This window comes from Aulonocara sp. 'chitande type north' Nkhata Bay, linkage group LG7 (genome assembly GCF_057382095.1).
Source record: "Aulonocara sp. 'chitande type north' Nkhata Bay isolate Kocher_YH1m ecotype deep benthic linkage group LG7, A_spYH_male_GT1.1, whole genome shotgun sequence".
Lineage (NCBI taxonomy): Eukaryota > Metazoa > Chordata > Actinopteri > Cichliformes > Cichlidae > Aulonocara > Aulonocara sp. 'chitande type north' Nkhata Bay.
In genome coordinates this window covers 30,271,981-30,290,869 of record NC_141350.1, presented here as the reverse complement: position 1 = coordinate 30,290,869, position 18,889 = coordinate 30,271,981, and the positions used below count along the sequence as shown (strand labels likewise).

At 40.5% G+C, this 18,889-nt stretch overlaps 1 protein-coding gene and 1 long non-coding RNA gene across 3 annotated transcripts; one reads left to right on the top strand and one right to left on the bottom strand.

Annotated features, from left to right (window-relative positions):
• Window positions 1-1,266: 1,266 nt before the first annotated feature.
• Window positions 1,267-17,359, top strand: LOC147325431 (alpha-mannosidase 2-like). 2 transcript variants are annotated; one of them, XM_086299943.1, is made up of 24 exons: window positions 1,267-1,581; window positions 4,549-4,691; window positions 5,018-5,236; window positions 6,327-6,471; window positions 6,561-6,648; window positions 7,280-7,363; window positions 8,614-8,741; window positions 8,826-8,999; window positions 9,270-9,456; window positions 10,148-10,325; window positions 10,901-11,091; window positions 11,180-11,377; window positions 12,994-13,108; window positions 13,407-13,474; window positions 13,867-14,035; window positions 14,107-14,343; window positions 14,658-14,783; window positions 14,865-14,979; window positions 15,083-15,216; window positions 15,302-15,443; window positions 15,580-15,713; window positions 15,977-16,171; window positions 16,350-16,460; window positions 16,546-17,359. In XM_086299943.1, exons 2-24 carry the CDS (start codon window positions 4,551-4,553, stop codon window positions 16,714-16,716), a joined length of 3,450 nt encoding a protein of 1,149 aa, XP_086156069.1. In that variant the 5' UTR covers window positions 1,267-1,581; window positions 4,549-4,550; the 3' UTR covers window positions 16,717-17,359. The 2 variants fall into 2 exon arrangements, with proteins under 2 accessions (XP_086156069.1, XP_086156070.1); XM_086299944.1 differs by having other exon boundaries at window positions 1,267-1,593.
• Window positions 3,405-4,590, bottom strand: LOC147325432 (uncharacterized). Its single transcript, XR_015130321.1, has 3 exons — window positions 4,469-4,590; window positions 3,839-3,896; window positions 3,405-3,763 (listed from the first exon to the last, which is right to left on the bottom strand). It is a non-coding gene; the product is annotated as an uncharacterized LOC147325432 (long non-coding RNA).
• Window positions 17,360-18,889: the final 1,530 nt, after the last annotated feature.

Genomic DNA, 18,889 nt, shown 5'->3' with positions numbered 1-18,889 from the left:
CTTTTTGTGTATTGTACCTCTGCATTAAAAAGTGGCATGTAACTTCCAATAAGTTAGTATATATAAACTGAGAAAAGTAATGTGCAATAAAGGGAGAATAGAAGCTGCTTATGTCAGAATTTAGGATTTGAGCATCTCTGATTGAGGCTGCAGAGACTTTGAACCTCAGTTGCTCCACCCGAGAAGTGGAAGTGGCCAAGCATGTGACACCTGCTCTTCTTGTCTAGCTTTTGCTCCTTCTGATAAGCATGTTTTTTTTTTTAAACGATTTCCGTTCATGCGCACATTTACCATCACGCATACATGACAGGCACCACTGACACCCGACACTTTCACACGTGAAGTACAGTTTCTTTAAACAAAATGTGTTTTCAGGTAAAGAAGGAAATCTTTTCATAGTAGTGTCAGGAACAGTGGATGAATAAACCCCTTTGAGTCTCCGCCGTGTACAAACAGAGCATGTGTCTGTATTATCAAGGACATATTTACACACATTTGAGAAGCAGTTCTACCCACCAATATTTGTATGGGAGAGTGAAAACATTCTACATTAAGAGCTCGTTCAGTCCTTTTCTGTGTAAATGCCATTATTGTTCTGGGACTGAGGGATGTTCTGATGGAGGAGTGTTGAATTTTTAAAATCCCAGATTGAAATGCTGTTGTCAGCTGTGATGCTGTAGTTGGTTAACGTTACAGCGTAGTCGCTTAAATCTGAACTATAGTGTGATAAATATTTAACTTGAGTGACAGTTACAGTCACCAGGAGCTGTTCCATAAACATGTTTTCAGACCAATGAAGATGTTTTCTGTGTGTGATGGTAATATTGTTCCATATCAAACATCTGGGAGGAGAACAGCTGTGCTGGTGCAGAACACCAAAGAAAAACATCTGCACACATTGGCATTTCTGGGTAGAGCCACAGGAGTCGCCCCCTGCTGAACACTATTTTCACACATTGAGAACATAAAAAGTTTTTTACATTAGAAAAGTTTCCCGATGAACACAGAAATGTTTTAATTATTCAACAGGTTCCCAACAATCAGAGAACACCTCTGAACAATGAAACGAGCATAAAACAGAGCCACCTTTGTTTTTCTTTCAGAACGTATTAAACAAAGAATGTTACCGAACAAAGATCTGTTCCCAATGTGAGCAGGTGACAATAGCAGGTGAAAAAAGTCAAATATAACAGGGCCACCTTTACACCACGTGACTCAACGGAAGTGACGTCGTGCTGAGTAAGCTCAACCAAGCAGGAAGGAAAACAAACGGCAGTGCGCAGGCGCAGCAGCAGAAGCAGGCTGGTCTGACTCTGCCAAAAGTCCGAACTTTATTTTTGTTCGATTTTAAGAAACTTTTAATTTATTTATTGTTTTTTATTCGGTTCGTTTTCGCGGGAGGCTGAGGTCACGCAGTGTCGTCATTGCGCACGTAAACTGCGGCACGAGACGCAGTGAGAGCGCGAGACCCGCCAGCGTTTGTACCACCCGGAAGTAAGGAAGGAAAAGTCTGAGTGGAAGTTAGTAAAGTTTGATGAATTTTCTGTCGGAGGTTCTTAGACCTGCAGCGGAAAGCATCAGGTGAGCCGGCAGGTGAAAATATTCTAAATTATTTCTATTGGTCAGTTTTACTGCTGCGTGACAAGTTTGACTTAAAGAGCAGCTGTTTGGTCTCCGGAGAGCTGACGGGCAGATTTTACTGCAGGAAACGTGTGAAAGTTTCCTGTGAGCAGGAAAATTGTGAAACATCCACAGAAACCCTGCAGACTTGCGCAGTTTATCCGAGCTCGGAAACTCACCTGTTCATCACGTGCTCACCTTTTAATGCCCCACAGAGGGAATGACACTCTGCTGCTGTACACGAGACACGAGGACAGGACATAAAACCAGTGAACACATCAAACAATACAACATAAAACACATGGGAAACCTCGGAGTTTAGACAAATAATGTAAACTTAAAGAAAAAACACACACTTAAACAAACGTAACTTTATGGGTCATGCTCTGTGAGCGCTTCAATAGTGTGCTTTCTCCTTCATGTGCACTAAAAAGTGAAAAGTCTGCACATATTAAATTTCTTCAAACGCGCCTTTAAACTCGGAGTTTGGAGCCGGAGGATGTTCTCCAGATGTGCGTCACATAATGCTTCGTTTCCTGTTCGCTAGTAAAGTTTTTGGCAGGAAATTTGTGCTTTTTTAAATGAATCAGCTTACAGAAAACACAGAAACCAGACAGCAGCTGACAACATAAAGACTAAATATAACACAGCGAGTCTCACATTTAACTCTTTCCTCCTGAAAGTGTGCTAGGAGGAACCATTGAAGCTTTTTTCTGAACCATCACATTTCAGAACAAAATGACTGGATGTGTACAAGCTACTCTGGGGCGTACAGAGGAGGGCGTCAGATGTCGACTTTATGGGAGAAAAGCTTAAAAACTTTCAAACAGCCGGGTAAACGGTCTGTAATGTGCTGTAACTCACTCTCTGCTTTGGAGTGCACAGCTGGATCCTAGAGGAGGACTTCTGAGAGTCCGGCCTGTTTTTCCTGCACTGTGATTAATGATAATATTTTGATGTAAATGTTTTTATCTGTGTAAAGGAAAATTCAAATGTCAGACAGCAGGCTGTACTTTATATTTAAAGCAGAGATTCTGCGTCATTTACTAATGATTATTAATAAGGTTTCAGTTCATTTTCTGCCTGCTCAGACTCTCTCTGCTCTCCTCTGCATGTTTGCTTTTAAATGTGTAAAGAGTTAAACTTAATACTCATATCAGATGATTTTATTTAAGTTAAGTTAAGTTGAGTTTTTACCTCGGTTAAATTTCTTTATTACACTCTGGACTTTATCATCATCATCATTACTGTTTACAGCACAGTTTGTAGAACTAGTAGCAACTTCATGAAGAAAAGTTCCAACTGTGCAAAAAAGTGAGTGTGTGTGTGTTTTTTCTTGTTAATAATATCAGCAGCAGTGCAGTAACCCTCCTGAACTCTATTAATGTCTAAAAACTTAGCCTGACTCCTCCCTCAGAGCTAACCTGCTGGTTTTGAGACTGAAAACATTGCTTTTATGGAAACGACTGATCTTCCTGGACTGAGCAGTGACACAGAAATGAAAAACAGGTTCAGGAAAAGTGGGAAAAAAAAAAAAAAAGTTATTTCTGCAGAAACTCTGAGTTCACTGTCCTCAGGAAGGAAAGTGCTCACAGCTGCACGGACAGATGGAAACATCCAGATCTCTGGAGGTCTCCGATATTTAAAAGCCCCAGCATGTTTAAAACGGAGTTTTCTTAGATCTTCTGATCATATCTTTTATTTCTTTAAAGATCCCCCCCCCCCCTTTTTTTTTTTTTTTAAAAGGGAAGGACTATGAAATTCATCCTGCAACATGACTGACTTCCTGTTGTATGTTATGCAAAGCAGAGGACAAGTAAAGCGAGTCAGGAGTATTGCACAGAATTCATTAACAAGTCAAAAATCGCCTCTGTGAGCTGAGCCGCTCCGTTTGATCCATGGAGGCAGCGTCACTTCCAGACTAAGAAATCATGACTGAGTGTTTTCAGATGCTATTTCATAGCCTTAGATCTGAACACCTGCAGCTTTCATGTGATTGGTCCTTTTCTTCTTTGTATTTGTGGCCATAAACTCTTTAATTATCGGCTGATAGTCTGTCATCAGTGTCAGCCAGTCAGGAAGCATTCAGCCCTCCCGCAGGAAGAGGTCACGCCAGGTGAAGCGACTGCTTTAACCTCCAGATCTACAGAAGAACAAAAACAGGAACCATGTGTTAGACTGCCAGGTCAGCCTGGGGTTCACCTGTCAGGTGTCCTACCTGTCGGGCAGGCCCTGTCCATCTGTTGTGGTCCCATTGGTCACAGGGTCTGTGGAGTCTTTAAAGAGGTCAGACAGTGAATTAAGACATCAAGCCTAAAAGTAGTCTGATTACTCTGCGGCACTAACATAGAGATGATCGTAAACTTCTGGGCCGATGCAGGCGGTTGGAAGATCAGTAATTTATTTTTAGTTTGTTTATTTCAGTCCCTCTGAACTCTTGAGGAGTGAAACATTACAGAAATAAGTCCTTCAGCTCTCTGAACATTTAACCGGTGCAGCTGTGAGAGCAGACAGCTGCTGGGCACTGATAAGAAAACATGAGTCAATAATTCTCATATCAGCTCTGAAATATTTACTTTGACAAACGGACTCTGAGGTTCAAAGTCTCCACAGTCTGTTTGTGCTGACCTGACTTTAAACTGTGTTTCCTACTCAGAACGAGCCTCGACTGCACTGCTAAGCATGAACGATCAACCTGTTGTTTTATCAGTGAAATTAAATTAAATAATTTTATTTGGTCATTTTTAATACATTTCCAGCATCGAGCTCATGAGCCTGATTATTTTTGCACATGCACATTATAAAATAAGTGTAATGTATAAAAATTATTACATGACATACAACTTACAGTTTTCCTAAAAATCAAAGCAGAAATTATTGGAAAAAAAAAAGTTAACTGATAGAAAATGTGTTTCTTTGTTGTCATAGCGATGAAGAGGAGTCGGATGTTGGCGGTTCTGGTGGGCGGAATCTTCTGCGTGGCTGTGATGTCACTGTACCGCATGCTGGACCTCATGCAGGGGTCAGAGTCTAAGCGATATGGGGAGCCACCTGGTGGACAGGTGGATGAGGTGCGTCCATAAGAGTTTTAATTTGTTTCACAATAAGAGCCTGTGGATTTTCAAAATAGTGTCATTTGTGAGAAAGAAAATTTAAACTCTTTTTTCACATTAACTTAAATTTTCTTTTTAGCTGTGATTCTTGTCATTATTCATAATAATAATAATAAAAATAAAATTGGCCCACAACAACAACAACAACAACAACAACAACAATAATAATAATAAGTGATAGTGGTAACTTTTAAAATTATATAAATATTTCATTACCAAGGAAAGAGAAACGAATTCAAACTAATTATAAAAATTGAACCAATCAGATCTCTGGGGTTTTTTAGGATTTGGCCCACCTCCAGCAGAAGATTGACGGGTTGGAGCGTCTCCTTAGCGACAACAACCGATTGGTCGCCATGCTCCGTGACACTCTGCTCCAAAGCAAAGCATCAGCGTGGAAAAGAGCCAACAACAGTATAGACTCCGCCCTCGGCAGGAGGGGTGAGGCTCTTCCTGGCTGCCGATTGGCTAAAGAGATGAAGGATGGAGTGGACGGAGTTCAGGTCTGCAAAATTTTACATTTATATTTTGTTCTGTCTCAACTTTAGAAGATTTAACTGACAACATTTACTCAAGTTTTGCAGTTTTTAATTTTTTATTACTTTTTATTTAAAGATGCTGATATCAACACTTTATCAAACGGGAACCAGCAGTTTAACGTGTGACTAACATGGTGTTGGCATGGATCGGCTGTAATGTCAAATGAATCAAACACTTATTTAAGATAAAATTTATTGATCTTAAAAGTATTTGACCCTGAACACAGGCAGATATGGTTAGCATGTTTAGCATGTAGCTGCTGAATAAATAAAAAAGTAAATCAATGATGTTCAGCATCCAAACACAGGCTCAGGGAATCTTTCAGAACACACTGGTGTGGATGTAAACGAGCAGCTCGCACACACTGTGTCAGTTTCATGGATGTGTTCGTGCTTCCTGTTTACCTTTGGTTCCTTGACGTCACAGTTACGTGATTCTGGTTTGGCACCTCTGGTGAATACACTGTGAAAGTTCATCCTCCTCACATACTGACACACATTCTGATCTCTGTAGATTATAATACACTAAACTATGAAAGTTACACTGGCACACATCCAGCCTGTAAGGACAGAAATGTCCGTTTTTCACTCTCTGAATATCTAGGATAGCATCCCAGCAAATACTTTTATGCAGAGTAACGGTTATTTGAGTGTGTCCACCTCTAGTTTGAAAAGTCATGCTAACATCAGAGGGGTTACCTCACCATCTGCTGGACATCCTCCTTGGACTTCCTGTGTTTGAGAATTTTCTCCTTTTATTGATTAGAACAAAATTAAATAAAAGAATCTTGATGAGAACAGCTTGAAGGGTTCATAATGCTGGAGTCTGGAGACAGTTTCTCTTATTGATAAAATCATGATAAAATCATCAGATGGATACATTAATAATGATTTTATTTTTTAGTTTAAATGGGTTTCGTAAGTTTGAATGAAGAACTGAAAGTTACAATAAATATAAATATTCAAAGGAAAACGTGTGTAAATCTTTATTAACATATTCAAAGTTTTTATTAACATAGAAATAAAGTTTTAATAATAACCCCTCCTCCATCAGCTGCTGGATGTTTATGACCTCCTGCCCTTCGATAACCCCGATGGCGGTCCCTGGAAGCAGGGCTTTGAGATCACTTACAAGGGCGACGAGTGGTCGGAGCAACCTCTGGAGCTCTTCCTGATTCCACATTCACACAACGACCCTGGTGAGTGAGACTCTGAGACTCTGATGGCGTGACGGTGGCTGAACTAACACGTGGAGGTGATTTGGTTTTTTTTGTTCTTGTTGTCACAGGCTGGATAAAGACGTTCGACGCGTACTACCACGACCAGACGAGACACATCCTCGACAACATGGTGGTCAAACTGAGCGAGGACAGCAGGTACGCCCACTTCCTGTGCACTGACGCGCCTCACAGACGGCTTCCTAAACCTAACACTAAAGTCAGGTTTAATATTAAAGCAGCATTTATCAGCAGATTTGCATCTTATTATATTAATGTTTTTATTAACCACAGAGAAGGTTTAGAGGTTAAAATCAACCTTCATAACCAGGCTAGCTGAAAACAACCCCACCCAACATTCTGTTCTCTGATGGTGTAAATGTTTTTTTTTTCTTTTGTTTTCCCACCATGACACAGAAATTAGATCATTTTAGACACCTGTTAAAAATGTTTGGAGCTTTCAGAGTTTTATAAAAAAGTATGATGTGAATTATGAGTTTTGCCATCATCCAATGAGATCAGGAATAAAATACAGATCAGACTGACGATAAAACAACAACAATAAAACACAAAAACAAAATCATGACGTGAAACAAAGACACAGCAGCACAGACTGATGTTGGTTTGACTCTGAATAGGAAGAAATGATCTTCATATTTTTCCAAAATAAAACTTATTTACATTAAGTTTATCAGAAGTTTGATTTCTTTATCAGTTTTTGCTTCGTGATGCTGTTTATTGATCGAGTTCCTGACAGATTATCGATCATGTCATGTTTTCTGCTCCTCAGGAGGAAGTTAATCTGGGCTGAAATCAGTTATTTCTCCAAGTGGTGGAACGACATCGACGACCAGAAGAGAGCAGCAGTCAAACGGTAACTTCTCCTCAAGCTTCCTTTCATTTTCATGTTTGTTTGAGGTTTTTTTGTTTGGTTGGTTGTTTTTTTTTTTTTTTTCCAGTCACTTCTGAACATGTCCAGAAAAACCAAAAGTAATTATTCTTCATTTCATTTTCTGAAAATTAAACAATTAACCAATGTTGTTTAAATACCAGAAACATCTGGAAAACAGGAGGAAGCACAAAAATAAAATGAAGTGATAAACACAGGCAAGGATGTGCAGAGCTCAGGAGTCGAGCCGCAGACAGTTTTGGTTCATTGAGTCTGTATCTGATGCCATTTCCCCCCTCTCTAGTCTGAGCGTCTGCTTTGAGTCTCATCTCTTTATAACATGCTGCAGACACCAGCCTCCATCCAAAAACCCAGCAGTCATCATTCTCGTCCTCTCTAGCTTTTTATCAGCACTGTTCATGTGCAGCTCGTCTGTATGCTCAGTTTTTAAAATCACAGCCCATCACAGCTTCCCAAATATTTGAAGGATTCAGAAGATTTCAGTGGACATGAAGCTCAGGATCAGGACTTTCTAATATAAACATAAAGCGCTCAGCAGCAGATTAATAACAACCTCGTGCTGTGGGGCAATCCTCTCAGACCTTCTCTTTTTTGAACATTGGGTCTGTTTTCAGCAACTACTTCCTGTCTTGTGATGGCAGCTGTTAAAACAGTTTAACCCTCATCCTCTATCTTCATTAATGCTAATGTGTTAATGTTAGTCTAACCAGAGCTTTGTAGCTAACCATCAAGTAGCATAATGTCAGCTAGCATGACTTCACTGACCCTCCAGACATGGCTGCGGTGTAGTTTTCTTCCTCTTTTACAACCAGAGTGATATCAGCGCCTTTCAGTTTTGTTGAAATCCTTCAGTCAGACCGTCGTACAAGATGTCATCCTTAGATGGATGCTAACCCCAGAAAATTGTGGCTGTCTGAATGTTAAACTTTATTGTAACAGCTGGGAGGAAAAAAACAGAAGCAGACTTTATTTTTTTAAACTATAACTAAAATTGTAAGCTGTTTCTTGCTTATTCTGAATTTTCCTTTCAGTTTAATTTCAATTTTTCTCTTATGTCATATTTCCTTTAAAAGAAAAACTTGTAAGTTTTAACCTGCTTAAATAAATGTAACTACATTCTTTCTGTTAATTTTTGTAATTAAAAAAAAATATATTTTCATCATTTGAAGCCATTTTTTCCCCTGTTTTCTGTTTCCTTTCGTGTGATTGGCCAGCCTGGTGGAGGCGGGGCAGTTGGAGCTGGTAACGGGCGGCTGGGTGATGCCCGATGAGGCAAACTCTCATTACTTCGCTATGCTGGATCAGCTGATGGAGGGACACCAGTGGCTGCAGAAACACCTGGGTCACATGACTCCCCTGTTTGGCACGTTGTTGTGATGATGTGTTTCCTGTTCGCGTGCTTAACCGTGGCGTTTTCTCTGTGCAGGTGTGAAGCCGAGGAGCGGCTGGGCCATCGACCCATTTGGCCACTCCCCCTCTATGGCGTACCTGCTGAAGGGGGCGGGGCTTCACAACATGCTCATCCAGAGAGTTCACTACTCTATCAAGAAGCACTTTGCCCAGCAACAGACCCTCGAGTTTCTATGGCGACAAAGCTGGGGTAAATAATGTTTTTTCAGTGATGGAAAAATTTATCATGAACAATACAAAACATTTGGAATTTTGACAAATATTTGAAATAATAATTTAAATGATTAAATATTGTAAGTCATTTAAAAATGCGGATTAAATTCAGATTTTTATTAAATTTTTTAATTTAATGGTGTTACTGAAGAAAATATAGTCAAAAAACTTTATTAATAACCAATGAAATACAAAAAGGAAAAGGGGCAGTTAGAGTGTTTAACTCTGCCCACTTCCTGTCCATCAGACTCCTCCTCCCGTAGTGACATCACATGTCACATGATGCCCTTCTACAGCTATGATGTGCCGCACACGTGCGGTCCAAACCCAGCGGTCTGCTGTCAGTTTGACTTCCAGCGGTTGCCTGGGAGACGGACCTTCTGTCCATGGAAGATCCCACCAAAGCCAATCACAGACCAGAATGTCCATGAGAGGTGAGCAGGAAGCGGGGCCAAAGAGAATAACAATATTATTATTATTATTATTATTATTATTATTATTATTATTATTATCATTAGGTGTATTATTGAATTTTGGAGCTTTCTTCTTTTTAAAAGAAGGGTTATTTTATTTTATTTTACTTTCATTTTTAAGGAATTTTCGTGATTCATTTATTTATTTACCATTCAAATTTAGGCAACTTTTAAAATTGTTTTAAACTTTTTTTTTTTTTTACATTAAGCAATTTTATTGAAAATAAATTGAAATTTTTTTATTCAAAACTGTTTCATGGATGTTTTATGTTTTAACATAATTTCCACCTTTTTAAGTTTTTTATTTTTCTTCCTTTGAACTTTTTTCTTGACATTTTAAATTTTGATTGCTTTTTTTAATCTTTTTTAGTTTTATTTTCCTTTTCTTCTTTTAATTTTTCCTTGACATTTTCTTTTTTTTAACCTTTACTTTGAATTTCAGGTATTCTAAGTAGAGTAAAGGTTATTGTATTATCATTGTCATTTTCTAGAATGACAGTGATAATACAAATAGTTTTCTAACAAACTTCATTAATTTAACATAGCAGCTTCTCTTCTTCTTCGGTTACTTTGCTGTATTTCTGCTAGTTTTGTTGTTAATAATCACTCTGATTGATCAGAGCTTCTATTGATCCACCTGTCGTCCTCTCAGAGCGCTCCTCCTGCTGGATCAATACCGTCAGAAGTCGCGACTCTTTCGCTCATCTGTCCTTCTTGTTCCTCTTGGCGATGACTTTCGATACGTTGAGTCAAGCGAGTGGGACGTTCAGTTCAACAACTACCAGAAACTCTTTGATTACTTCAACCAGCACCCAGAGCTCCACATCAAGGTGAGCTCCCAGGACACCTGGTTCCCAGGTGGGACCAACTGATTATCAACATTTGGAGACATTATGTTGGTCTTTGCTGTTCTTGAAGAGGCCCGAGTATGCAGCCATGTGGAACTCCACGTGTGATTTTTGCCTGCTAATATTTATCATTACTGCCTGACAAATAGGTTTCTCTTTGCAAAAATGACTCAGACAAACTTGACGCAGTTCCACAGGGTCTCGATCACTTTTCTAGAATATTTTATTTTATTTTCCATTTGTTGAATGTCACACTAATATCCAGTAAATACCCATGCAAAAGAGTTTTTTAAAATTATTATTATAATGAATCACAACTCTGGCCATTGTTGTTTCAAAAATTGATGTGATTAAAAACTATCAGTGTGTTTATGTCTCATGTGAAAAATGGCAAACACAAATATGATTCATGATATCTAAAATATTTTGAAACAACATCTGGACATGCAATACAAAAGTGACAAAGAAAGCAAATGAGGTTGTTATCAGTGCAAACAGTCAGGTCAGCAACATCAGCTCTTCGCTGATCGACAGCTTTCCTCTTCTCTTATTTTCAGGCTCGTTTCGGGACGCTTTCTGATTACTTCCAGGCTCTTCATCGGCGTCTGAGCACCACGAGAACGACTCTGCCAAAGCTCCGAGGAGACTTCTTCTCGTATGCCGACCGAGACGATCACTACTGGACCGGGTACTTCACATCCCGGCCATTTTACAAACGCCTCGACAGGAAGCTGGAGGCCACGCTGAGGTACCGCCGCTCTGTGTGGTTACACGATACACATCATGATGTTGTCTTTATTTTTATGGTGACTGTCTGAGTCTTCTTTCTGTGTCAGAGCAACAGAAATCCTCTTCAGCCTGACACTGGCTGAGATGCGTCGTTCCCATAGCGATGGTCGTCTGGCTGAAAATTTTCCAGCACGTGAGTACTTCCAGTGGCTGACAACGGGGAGGCGGAACCTGGCGCTCTTCCAACACCATGACGCCATCGCTGGCACCGAACGGGAGCATGTGGTGGTTGACTATGGTACCAGGTAGTTACTTCATGTTAGCAAAGTAGCATGTTAAGATAATCGGGAAATAAAAGCAATACATTTAACTTATTAAAAGGTCAATCAAACACAAACAGAGCATTAATCTCTGCCGTGTGAAAGAACAGCCAGGTAAACGTTGAAGTTTGCAGTAGACACATTAGCAAGGAGGGTGGAACAATAGAAGAAAATATGTACAGCACTTTCTGTAGTGAATTGCTTTTATAACTTTTTTTAAACTGACAAAAATGACCTGAGAAAATACAAAATACGGTGTTTAAATAATGATATCTAAATGATTTCATTTATTAAGGGAAAACTGCTGATCTGTTCCTGTGTTTATAAAAAAAAAAAAAAAAAAAGTGAAACAATTGCTCCCTAAACCTAATAACTGATTCTGCCAGCCTTGGCAGCAAGAACTGGAATGTAGCATTTGAGATAAAGTCTTGCTTTTCCCTTTTATCATAAGAAGTGATAGTGTTGGCCCATTCCTCTTTGCAGAATTGTAATAATTCAGCTACACTGCAGGGTTTCCTAACATGAACGGTCACCCTAAAAATTAGATTTTGTTTTGAGTCAGAGGGGTGAGTTGCTAGCGTGTTTTGGATCATTGTCTTGCTGCATAACCCACAAATGTGTGGTTTTATTAATTACAGCAACTCGTACGGGTCCCAAAGGACCAAAGCAGCCCAGACCGTCACACTACCACCCCCATCTGTTGCTCTGATGATCTTTTTATGAAGTGCTGTTAGTTTGATGCCAGATGTAATGGAATGGAATCAAGGTGCAGCTTTTTTCCCCCCACAGAGTATTTTCCCAGCAATCTCGGGATCATCCATATGTTTTCTGGCATATGTGAGACAAGCCTTTTTGGTAGCAGTGGTTTTCCTCTAGAATTCTCCTGTGAGATCCTTTAGCCTGCTTCAGTTTGTAAAACAGTTTCTGTTTAAGTGAGTTCTGATTCAGCAGGTCTACCAGGAGTCAGGTCTGCGAGTGGCAGTGAAACTGAGCTCAACTTTCCAAAAAATGTGCTCAATCACAGTTACTTCATAATTAAACAAGAGGGATAATTACTTTTTCACACAGGATAACATTTTTTCTTAATAAATAAAGTTATAATTTAAACAGATTCATTTTCTATTTAAACAAATTGCCTAATATCAAAATTTGTTAAACATGTAAGTGTAACAAAACTGCAAAGAAATATCAGGTATGGGGAAAAAATACCTTTTCACAGCACATCAGTGTTAGCATCACCTGTATCTGTGTATTATTTTTAGCATTAGCCTGTTTTTTTTGTCTCATTTGTTTCCTCCATGCTTTCTGTTGAAGGACGGCGTCGCCACTGGCAACGGTAACAGGTACCACCACATCTAGTGTGTGCAGTTAGCATTTAGCATTAGCCTCCCATGACACCCATTCATCTAGATTTTAGCATCTAACACTAATAGTCCATCAGTCCTGTTAAATAAGCGTGTTGCTGGCATGTTTTTGCCGTGTAGACTCTCAGTTGTCGTGTGTTTGGAGACTTTAAATATTGAACTGTTTCCTGAATTTAAATTTAAAGGAAAAAACATAAAGAAACAGAAAATTTTAGCTAATGTTTGTTTGTTTTCCAGGTTATTCCAGTCGATCCTGAATCTACACCAGGTGTTGCAGAGCTCCGCTCATTGGCTGCTCCTATTGGACAAGAGCCAATATCACCACGACCAATCAAAGCCCTTCTTACAAATGGTGACTTTTAACTTTCCTCTGGACTTCATATATTTATGAAGAATGTTTTTAATGCTTTCATCCTTTAACGTGATTTATATCCAAGTCCATGTTTTTATTCTTGGTGGCGCAGCTTAGTTCACAATAATCCTTCTTTATGTCATACTGGGCCTTGGTGCAGATCCTCAGGCCATCCTCCATGTCTTTACTCCTTAAAGAGGCTTCACTGACTTTAGTAACTTTTGAAGTTAAAAGATGAGTTTAGAAAGTTTTAATGTTAGAAACGATAAACTGTTTTAATGTTGTGACTTTCCTCCAGGACGAAGTGATCTCGGCGCAGGACGCTCTGCCTCAGAAGACCACGCTCTCACTCAGTTATGAGCCGAGGTATGTGGGTGGAACTGAAGAGGCCTTTTTTTCCCCTTTTTTTAAAAAAATTTTAAGGTGTGAATTTAATAATGAAATAATCCGGTTATTTTATTATTTTACTACTGCTGTTTAAACTGAGCTTTATTAATACTTTTCATATTGTGAATGTGTAAATTGAACAAAGGGGGGAAAGAGCAGATATAATCTCAATTTTGTATTTACAGTTCAGATTTTAGACGATCGTCTTTATGTCAAAACACAAAACAATAAAGTAGAAAAAGTGTCTTTAAAAAGTAATAAAATGAGTGAGAAAAAAATGGCGGGCCTCTGGGAGTGTAAATGTCAGTAACTCCTGTTAGCGGCTGACTTCAATCACAATCACTTCTATTGATTATTGGATTCTGCTTCAGGTCATTGATCATCTTTAACCCCACCGAGCAGCTCCGTACCTCTGTCATCAGCGTCGTCGTTGACTCTCCGGACGCACAGGTTATTGACGCTGAAACGGGCCGACAAATGTCCACTCAGATCTCTGCGGTGTGGGCGGAGCCAAGCCGGCCATCCACAGACACTTTCCAGGTGAGAACCAGCTCACTGATCAGGTTATTGATCACTGCGGTTTGCTTTAACTTCCTCTTCTCTCACTCTAGCTCTCCTTCGTGGCTGAACTTCCTCCTCTGTCACTCGTCGTGTACCATGTGACCAAAGCATCCTCTGGCTCCACCCCTCGGGTACGCTACACAGTCCATCGTCGTGGCAACCCGCTAGATATCCACACCGAGCACTTCCAGGTGTCCAGCCTTCAAGGATCTGAGGCAGACGCACCCCTGTCACTTAGCAACAAACACGTCCAGATATGGAGCTCACCTGAAACGGGCCTGCTGGAGGTCAGGATTTTCAAACTAAAAGTCTGTTGTGTGAATGTTGTTGGCAGACTTCCATGTTCTTAGTAACAAACTGTAAGAACTGATACATTCAGTAAAAGGGATTAAAAATAATGAAAATTCAAAAACATGACTATAAAATGTAAAAATCTGAGTCAAGATTGCTTCAGTCTCTGTACGATTACACCTTCAAAACCAGCAAAGAAGAAAACAAAATGTGAATAAAATCATGTGTGGTTAGATATCATCTTATTTTCAAAATAAGGTTTCTTTTTCACTAAAGCATCTTGTTGACCTGCTTTTACTTTGAAATCCAGAAGCTCCGCCTGCAGTCTGGTCTAGTCCGTAAGATCCAGGTTCAGTTCCTGTGGTACGGAACCAGAACCGGATCCCGGGACAAGAGCGGGGCCTACCTGTTCCTGCCCGCGGATGAGGGGGCTCAGGTGAGACCAGCATGAACACACCTGAAACTCTCGCTCTCTCTCTCGCTCTGTCCTCTGACTTGTTGTTAATGTCTCCTGCAGCTCTATACATCCTCTGAACCTCCATTGGTCCGCATCTCCAGAGGTCCCATCTTCTCTGACATCACTTCCCATTTCCCACACTTTACACACACAGTGCGACTCTTCCACCTGGATGGTAATGACTTCATTCATAAATTTATAAAATAAATTATAAATGATTGTAAATATGAATTTGCTTTGAATAATTCTTAAGCATCTGCTCTGCCTGCCTGTCCCAGGGCATGCTGGGAAATCCCTGGAGATTTCAAACTTGGTGGACATTCGGTCTCAGGTCAATCGTGAGCTCGTCATGAAGATTGTTAGTGACGTTGCCAGTGGCAACCGCTTCTACTCTGACCTCAACGGTTTCCAGGTTTTTACACAATTCTGCTGCTTTTATTTTGAAATGCAGTCCCTTCTGTGATTCCTTACTGAGTATTGATCTGTTATCGGTATAGATGCAGCAGCGTCGAACGCTGGCGAAGCTCCCCCTGCAGGCTAACTTCTACCCGATGACATCAGCGGTATTCCTGCAGGACTCGACGAGTCGCCTGTCGCTGCTGTCGGCTCAGAGTCAGGGTGTCGCGTCACTCAAACCAGGTGAGCCCACAGTTTACATCACATTTCTATTCTGTTTTAATAGTAGCAAAATTATCAGATCAGTAACGTTGCTGTTTAAAGAGTCACTGCAGTTGGTGTGTTGACCTTTGACCTGTGTGACTCCTTAACTGTGCAGGTGAACTGGAGCTGGTGTTGGACCGGCGCCTGCAACAGGACGATAACCGCGGCCTTGGGCAGGGTGTCACCGACAACAAGCTGACAGCGAGCCTGTACCACTTGCTGCTGGAGGACCGTGGGGGCGGGGCTAAGGTAAGGGACAGAAATAATAGTTGGCAGAAATAATAGCTAGATTTGTCGGTGGGGCCTAGTCTCACGGCACAGTGTTTTGTGAGATCAACGCTCATCACTTTTTCGCTTTTGTTTTTAAATCAAAGGTGACTTGATTACTTTGAGCAGAAAATACTCAGAGTAAAGTTTTCGATATGACACAGAAACAAACCGCCGTCGGAGCTTCGACAATAACAACAAATATTTTTTCTCACTCTGGTTTTATTGTGTTTTTGTTCTGACAGGAAGTGGGAGGAGCCTCAGTTGATCACCTGTCGCTGCTTGCCCACCTGGCCTCCCTCTCCCTCTGCCACCCGCCCATGACCATGGTTGCTACCAGCAACAGCCAGCTGCTAAAGCTCCGCCCTTTCCAGCCACTCCACTCGTCGCTGCCGTGCGACATCCACCTGCTGAACCTGAGGACGCTGGAGGACACGCAGGTGAGAGATGCACCTGGAGTACAGGTATAAAATAAATGATGAGATAATAACCTGTGTGATGTCACTGCGGCAACGGTAAGGAAACACCTGTGGCTCAAACTTCCTGTCAAGGTTCTCGATCAGCGCGAATCGATCACCTGTCAGAAACGAGGTCATTTTTTTGTGTTTGTGTAAACAGGAAGCAGATACACCATCACAGGAAACCGCCCTGTTCCTCCACAGGAAGGGGTTTGACTGTAGCACCGCCCCCGAGCCGGCGCCTCAGTGCACGTGGAGCGAGCATGAAGAGGTGATGACACGCTCGCCATTTATTTAAGATTTAAAATGACATTAAAAGATTGTATGACTTAATTTTCTTCTTGTTGTGTTTCCAGGTGAACCTGGACGACCTTTTCTCTCCGCTTCAGTTCCGATCAGTCCGTCGGTCGGGTCTCACGCTGCTGCGAGCTGACGACGAGCCAGAGTCTGCCCAACAACGGCATCCGCCGCGCATCGCACAGCTGCGGCCAATGGAAATCAGCGCTTTCCGCGTACAAATGGACTGAAATGCTGACGCTGCTGCAGCCACTGAGCAGAGATTGGTACTTATGGTTCTCACAATCAGAGAGCAGACAAACAGGGACTGAAAAAAGTCACATTTAAGGTGAAAAGAAGCAGAAAATTAAAAGATTTAACAGAGAATTTTTTTTTTTTATCTCAGATGATTGTCAGACTCGGAGAGAAAATCTTTCAGGGACCAAAACAAAACAGGAAACAAATAGTAAGAAAGGATTCTTTCAAAATAAAAGCCATGATGTTTTCTAGTTTTAGTCCAATCAAAGGTCACATTATTTATTCAAATGAAGAAACACTGAAACTGTGACCAGTTGGTTTGTCCGTTCGGTGTCCAATGAGCGTGTGCGAGAGTGTTTCTATGGTGATGGTCTGTTACTGCTGTTTTACCTGTGAGAGTGGAAGTGTGTGTAATTTTGTCTCATTGCTCTGCTTCTAAATGCACATATTGATTTTTTTTTTTTATGATTTAGTTTGTTGTCGCTGTGAAAAGAGAAGTTGCAGGGAATTCTGGGAAAGCTTTTTTTAATGTAGAGAGATTCTCTCGGGTGAAAGAAAAAAACAGAAGCGATTTGTTAAAATGCTTTTACTGCTGGATAAATTTGTGTTAATATAAATAAAAAAAGTTTTTTTATATTTCTGAATAATTTTTTACAATAAGGTTCAGAGTTTCCTGTTTAAGGACTCAGTGATGCTTTGTGTTTGAAGGCTTCAGTCTGGTCACACAGGTTCATTTTTAAGGTGGTAATTGTAAATATCTTTAAAAATAGTTTCAAACCTTCAAAATTAAAAATAACAAAATTCAGGGTGGAAACAAAAAGTTGCATTTTCTTAAACGACTCGTTCCTTTTTTCTGCTTATCTCTTCCTGTGCCCGCCTCTCTGGTTTGAGGGGCCACAAATACAGATACACAAGAACTGAACTAAAAATCAGTGAAAACAGGTCTAATGGAGCGATGAGTCTAAATTTGAAAGTTTTGGTTCAAATTATTGTCAGCATGTACAAGAGAAGTCCAACAGTGAGTGTCTAGCCCTCTGTAAAACACAGTGGCGGCTCAGTCATGGTTTGTGTCTGCGTTTGAGCCCGTGGTGGGAGATCTTTGGTAAAATTGGTGGAGTTATGAACACATATTTTGATTCACCATGTTAAACCATCTGGAAAGAATCTGATTGTCAGACGCTTCATGTTTCAGTGTGACAGCGACCCTAAAACACACCGACAGTGCAGTAAAAGCAAATCTGAACAGAAAAAACACACAGTGGAACACAATCGGTCAAGAATCGGCCTCCCAGAGCTGCTTCATTAAACACATTTGGCAGTTTATCTGGATACAGATTAAGACCAGTTAATATTTACAGTTACACTGAGGCTGAATTTGCAGCTTAAGGGCCCCCTAGTGGCTGTGGGATAGTCTGAAAATCGGGGAAAAAGACGGCTCAAAAACTAAGTATGAAAATAACAGGTTGGCTATGGTTTATTTATTTATATATGGCAGATCTGTGTGAGCTCTTTAGATAACTGTAAATTGTAAGCTTGGATCTTCTTAACTTGACTTAAAATAATAACATTTCTTCATTACATAACAACTAAAAATCAGAAAAAAGGTACAAACAAGGAAGACAACATGAAACATTAGAAAGCAATTTCAGGTTAATCCACCCCCATACATGCCAACCCTCCCGATTTTTTCAGGAGAATCCTGAATTTCAGTGTCCCTTCCGAAAATCTCCCAGAGTCACCATTCTCCCGAATTTCTCCTGATTTTCCACCCGGACAGCAAAATTGAAAAACCATGTCTCAGATTAGCCCAGCCACTTCCAGTTTCCAACAATGGCTACTACTACTGCAGCTACTTAGTTTTAATATTACTCTTCTTACTCTTTCTGGGTCGCAAAATAAACTTTTAACATATTTTCGTGCAAGAATGTAGCTGTGTAAACTTCAAATATAATCTGTTTATCAAGACCACATATTTTCAAAAGTGCTCTGACGGCGAGAACAGCGGACTCCCGGCACAATGTTTTCAACCCCCCCCCCCCCGCGGTCTTTCTCCCTACTCAGGTTAAATTGGTATGGCCCGGATCTGGCCCACACAATGTGCTTACACATGGCCCACATACCGCAAAGAATGACGGCCCTTTGGTGTCCCAGATCTGGTTTGCCAGA

What these genes read in the sequence shown, in the direction of transcription:
- LOC147325431 (XM_086299943.1), top strand. Translation starts at nt 4,551, where the DNA reads ATGAAGAGGAGTCGGATGTTGGCGGTTCTGGTGGGCGGAATCTTCTGC. An exon ending in CTGGTGGACAGGTGGATGAG is followed by an intron (nt 4,692 to 5,017) that starts GTGCGTCCATAA and finishes GGGGTTTTTTAG; the next exon opens with GATTTGGCCCACCTCCAGCA. An exon ending in CAAAGCCCTTCTTACAAATG is followed by an intron (nt 13,109 to 13,406) that starts GTGACTTTTAAC and finishes ACTTTCCTCCAG; the next exon opens with GACGAAGTGATCTCGGCGCA.